The sequence below is a fragment of the Anastrepha ludens genome, chromosome 2 (genome assembly GCF_028408465.1).
Source record: "Anastrepha ludens isolate Willacy chromosome 2, idAnaLude1.1, whole genome shotgun sequence".
NCBI lineage: Eukaryota > Metazoa > Arthropoda > Insecta > Diptera > Tephritidae > Anastrepha > Anastrepha ludens.
Genome location: NC_071498.1, coordinates 42,449,194 through 42,455,193, shown reverse-complemented (window position 1 = coordinate 42,455,193; position 6,000 = coordinate 42,449,194). Strand labels below are relative to the sequence as shown.

Below are 6,000 nucleotides of genomic sequence, written 5' to 3'. Positions count from 1 at the left end.
TTTTATATATTACCTATCACTGAGTAGACAGTGGTAGTGCAAATAGAGGGGCCTACAGTTTCAAGCCGACTCCGAACGGCAGATATTTTTATGAGGAGCTTTTTCATGGCAGAAATACACTCGGAGGTTTGCCATTGCCTGCCGAGGGTAGAAAAATGTTTTTCTTAATTTTGGTGTTTCAGCGAGATTCGAACCTACGTTCTCTCTGTGAATTCCGAATTGTAGTCAGGCACTAACCCATTCGGCTACGGCGGTTAAAAGTAAAGTATATTTTCGTAATTTACTTATAAAGTAAACTGATAGCAATTGTAATAATAAAATAATCTACACATTTCTTGCTAAAAAATGTATGAAGCTTGTACAGTGGGTACGCCGGCCGCACCCTTAGACTTTAGTTTAATTTGTTTCACTAAAAATGCAGAAGAAAAATGTTATACTTTGATGTAATATTCTAGTTATGCTAAATATTTAATAATTATTTACATTAAAAAAAACACATTTTATAATTTAAGAGTATCGAGTTGAAATTAAATATAATTTTCTAAGGCGATTATTTTTCGTTTTTTTGTTTTTTTTTGAAAGTTTGAAACTTTGTTATGCAAATCACATAGGAATTTTACTCTAGTGATTATATGTCACTCAATTTGTTGCTAAAATTTTAGAAAAGCTAATACTTTGGTGCTATTTGTTAGAAAAAAGTAAATTGTATGCTTTGATGTGAAAATATGCATACATGTATATCTATGTACGTATTTTATACAAATTTGATTTGATAAAAATTAATTAAATAACTTGTCAATTCGAATTGCTTGCAGTGAATGTGGTTAGTAGTATACATATATACATTGTGTATGTGTGAGTGTGAGTTTGCTTGTTTTTCATCTACTTGTACAGTATAGCAATATAATAACGCTTAAGCCTATTTGTAAATTCACATTGTGTTCGTTACAATTTCTCGCCATACCCTCAGCAAGGTGCTGCCAACCCAACCGCTGGATTTGATCAACTTTCTAGTTTTTTGTATACTCTCTCGCCCACTGCTACCTGATTAGAGCGAACAGATGCTGGTGTAATGCTATGAATGTTAATAACGCTAAGCTGCAGTGTTGCCACAGTGTTTGTGGGGGGCTTTTATAGCTGGTCGCTGCATGGTTGCATGCGTCCGCATCGTGGCAACTTTGTAGGCAGCCGTGCACATACCTGCGAATGAATGGACAAGAGGGGAAATAAGAAACAAGAAGTATATGTACATAACGGGATGGACATGTAAACAGGAATAATGATAGCTTGCAACTCATACAACCTTTTTGACTCCCCTCCTTAACCTAGCTACAGATGTGCAAGTACAATTGTGTTCATAATAATAGCAGTGCGGCGCATTGCAAAGTTTTGACTATTTATTTATTTTGCGTTTAATTTTTTTTATTTTCTAAAAATCAAGCTTATACTACAACAAAAACAATTCAGTTCACCTTGAAAAATTGGAAAAAATGCAACAAATTTTCACAAAAATTTCAAACCTAAAATGTTTTTTAGCGAAATTTCGAGAAGGCAGTTTTCTAGCATATTGAATTGCGGTATACAACTTGCCAGTTTAAAGTAACTCAAAAGTCGCGCAGATTTTTGAATTTTTTTTTACTTGGTAGTCTTGCGAATTCTTTTTTAGTTTTAGTGCGAATTTGTACAAAAATATTTTACATACCATAAGGCTTACATTTTTTGATTACAATTGATAAAAAAAACATTTGATCGACAGTTAATTTAGGGCAAGGTTTGCTAGAAAATGCAATAGAACTTTCACAAATACCGTTATTTTGAATCAACTGATCGTCGGGTTCAAAAAGTTGCTTGAAAATCACGCTGATATTTGATAGTTTTTTCCTGGCCCTACGCTTTACCCGGAGTTAAAGGATGTTATATGTATATCTTTCTGGCGGTCTTGTGCACTTTCTCCAGAAAAAAAATTTATAGAAGAAAATATCAGCGAATTTTGAGACACTTTCAACTTGCATTTTGTTATACCAAAATTGAATTGAATGCATTCCCAGAATTTTTCCAAAAATTCTGTCTAAAAAATTTGAAATTTAAATGAACATATTTTGAATTTTCGGAATTTTTTAGCGAATTTAAGTTGTATGGTTTTGATGGAGCTTTTCTTTTTTTTTTTTTTTCTTAAGAATATAAAAATGACATAAGAATAAATAAATAGTAAACACATTTTGTTTTTTGTTTTTCGAATTTTTAGTTGTTATAAGACATCAAATGGTTTTATTCTTATAAAAAATTAAACAAAAAAAATGTAATAAATATTAAAACAATTTTTTGTTATAAGATTGTTTTTTAACGTTTTAGTCGTTGGAAGTTACAAAATTCCAAATCAAATATTTTGTATATATTGCAAACCTAAAACAAACAATTTACAATATAATAACAGTAAATAAATAAACTATGCAACATGCCGCACTGCTATTATTTTAATCACCGGTGCATGCACCACATCTTCAACTTACCTGTTGTCATAGTAGAATTTGCCACAATGTGACATCCGTATGATTTCCGTGTCCGTGGTGAGTGTGCCGCTATCCAACGCACAACCCCGCACTGTTATCGATTCGCCAGTGTCATCTGCACAAGTGCAGCGTCAACAGAACATGCCAAGGATGAAGCATAAAGAATGTGGATTGTGTATGAGCGTGTGCGTGTGTATGTGTGTGTGCGGTAAACGGAAAGAGTATCAAAGTTGTATCAACTAAATGTTCAGGTCTATCTAAACTACATAATTACAAATACAATTCAGCTGACCTACCATAAATCCCCGCAATTTTGATACAGGCCGTCGCCGGAAAGAGGCCGTCACGTCCCTTCCGTCCGCCCATGCATGGTGATTCTAGTATGGCGGTTGAGTAGTTGTTGTGAAAGGGATCGTCGCAAGCCTTGTTGGCTCCGTTGAAAGACACGCATTTGAAACAGTCAATACAGTTAGCTGCAGAATGAGAAAAAAAGTAATGAAAAAAGGATATGAAAAAACGAAAACCCATTAGAGCTGTTAGGCAGTATGACATTGCAGACCATATTGCATGTAAACTGCTGTAGGTGTGTATGTGTATGTGCTTACCTAGTTGTATGCTATGCACTGCGAGTAAGACGACGACACATGATATGATTTGAAAATTCCAGTTCGCTCGTAGTATTTCGTTTATAGGCGGCATGTTTTTCATATGCCTCTGCGTCGCTGCGTCACTGCCCTTCCCGCTGTTTTATTATTTTTGCTGTGTTTTCAGTTCTTCCTATAAATGCAGTGCACTTTTATTTAAAGCTGATTTAAGTCTCTTTTTCAACATCCTTTGTGTTACTACAACTCTCTTTGGCGAATTTGAAAACGTTGCTGATGTTGCATGCTTTTGGTGAACTGCAAGAAGAAAGGAGAAAGTTGTATGCAATAATTTGGTTAAACACAATGAGTGTCGTGTTATGTGTGTAGAATGCGGAAATGCTTTGGACTGTCACTTAGCAGGAAGGGGCTATACATGTTTTTACATAAAAGTGATTTGTAAGCCCACATGGCCTTAATTCGCCAACGACTTTTCACACATCATTTTATAGTGTTTTCCAATAATAGGTGTGACAGGTGAATGGATTGCGCTATCGAGAGATGATTAACGATTTTTTATGACCGGAATTGGATGGTATTGATCTGGACAACGTTTATTTTCAACAAGACGGCGCTATGTGCCACATAAGCAACGAAACCATTGCTTGTTGATGGGAAAAGTTTCCGGACCGCGTTATCTCTCGAAGAGGTGATCACAATTGGCCACCGAGATCTTGTGATTTAACACCTTGAGATTTTTATCTTTTGGGGCCGCGTGAAACAGCCCAGGATCGATTCAAGACCTGAAAGATGGAATTCGTGAGGCTATCGAGGACATAGGGCAGCCACTTTGCAATTCGCTTATGGAAAATTTCATGAAAAGGATATTGTCCTGTAAGCGTGGTCGTGGTGGTCATTTGCCTGATGCTATTTTCCACTATTAACGGGATGCCTTCCTCTTTATAATGAAATAAACATCCGATCATTTAGATTAAAAAATAGCATTTTTCTTTAAATATCAAAATAATATTTGAAAGCCCTGTATAATTTTTGGATAAGTATTTTTTGATCCCTTAAGGGGGGAGCCTGCTTTAGAGGCTTCAAAAAATCGATTTTTTTTGCATAAATGTCTTCCCATACTATCCAAGAATGTGTCCTCATAATTTCAGAAGCAAATTCAAAATATTTTCGAAGTTACAGAAAAAATTGTGAGCAAGCGTCGAGCAGGTATACGAGCGGCCGGATCGCCCGAAATGCGATTTCTCGGTTTTTTATTTTTACGAGTTTTCCTAATTGGTGGGAAAGATAGGGAAAAAGTTAAACGTCCTATCGAAACGAGATAACGTTGATTGTATTCGGAACTAAATTCTGTTCTAGTTGCACCTAAAAAAACTTAAGAATGTTATGATTAACCCACTTTTTAAACAATCTAAAGTGAATTTGTTTTTCCAAAAAAAGATTTTTTTTTTAATATAATTAGCGAAAGATTTTTGAATTTCTCACTTTTTGTTTAATTTTTTTGGTTTAACTAGAAGCATAATATGACATATATTTTAATGAAAAAATTTGAGAAGACTGTTAAAACATATAACAATAAAACCTGAAAGTTTCGTTTCAATCGAATATTTCTTTCCTTCCCAAAAAAATCCACGAAAAAATCGATTTTTTGAAGCTTCTAAAGCATGCTCCCCCCTTAACAACTCAGTAGTGTGTCACGGATATGATACCGATTTCTTGCCTTTATAAAAACGAAAGTATTAATTTTTGAAAATTCACTTTCTATGTAATCTAACCACAGAGTTTATAAGTCTAAAAATGCAATTAAAATATTGTTTAACAAATATAGTTTGGTATTTATTGACAATAAACTAAAGTACTAACTCACCAACACACAAGTGTTTGATAGGCACAATAGGGGAATTTAACAAAACTTGTAAATTTCCCATTTATGTAATTGGGAAATTTTGCACAGAGTCTGGTTAGTACGCACTTTCGATTAGTTTTCTTCTTAAATTCAAATTCACTCATGAAATGGTAAAAGGAGTCAAAGTAGGGATGTTGCTGTTGCTATACACTAAACACACTTGACGCCTTAATGGAAACAAACCGGTAAAATAAAGGGTGATTTTTTAAGAGCTGTAGGAATGTTTTTCTAAAAACACACGTAAAATTCAGAAAAATTTATGCAATTTTTATTTAAATCGATAGTACAGTCCATATAATTTAATGGACGGTTTGATGTCCACTAATGTAAATTTGGTTCTAAATTTAGTCACAATAGCTCGAATAGCGGTTTCAGTGGGTCGATTAAACTGACCATAAAATGGAAGAAGCGCGCGATAAACTTTCTTAACAGAGCACCAACTGTTTAAAAAGATGATAGCTAAAAAATCACCCCTTAAATATATAAATATATAATTGGGTGTTTAGCTGAGCTCCTCCATCTATTTGTGGTATACGTCTTGATGTTGTTCCACAAATGGAGGGACCTATAGTTTCAAGCCGACTCCGAACGGCAGAAATACAATCGGTAGTTATCCATTGCCTGCCGAGGGGCGACCGCTATTACAATTACAATTGCGAAAAATATTTCAAACATTTACTTCTTTAACCCTTAACTTTAATTTAAAAGTATATTTCATTCAATTTAAAATTGTAAAACAAATTGTTATCACTCGTATATGCGGTGCGACTATTTTTATTACCGTAACTGTACACGTGCGCTTTTTCATTGTTATTGGTATTGCATTCGTCATCTGTTTATAACCGTTACGCATTATAAATCACGAAATATCTAGTTAGGGATTTTACTGCCCCTTTCTTCCAGTTGCGTTCATTTAATGCGGAATGTCTGCTTCGAATGTTCTGTTTGCTTCCATCCAAGATGGTTCTCTTTGAATTCATTTTGT

General features: G+C 34.4%; 1 protein-coding gene across 2 annotated transcripts in view; it reads right to left on the bottom strand.

The window, feature by feature from the left end:
- Positions 1 to 551: 551 nt before the first annotated feature.
- Positions 552 to 6,000, bottom strand: part of LOC128869677 (uncharacterized) — a 118,116-nt gene continuing 112,667 nt past the window's right edge. For both annotated transcript variants that reach the window (XM_054112290.1, XM_054112283.1), the window contains exons 3-6: positions 3,116 to 3,409; positions 2,807 to 2,983; positions 2,511 to 2,625; positions 552 to 1,200 (exon numbers count right to left, since the gene is read on the bottom strand). In XM_054112290.1, coding sequence (XP_053968265.1) covers positions 1,041 to 1,200; positions 2,511 to 2,625; positions 2,807 to 2,983; positions 3,116 to 3,218 — 555 coding nt within the window. In that variant the 5' untranslated portion in view covers positions 3,219 to 3,409 and the 3' untranslated portion in view covers positions 552 to 1,040. The remainder of the gene's footprint in view (positions 1,201 to 2,510; positions 2,626 to 2,806; positions 2,984 to 3,115; positions 3,410 to 6,000) is intronic.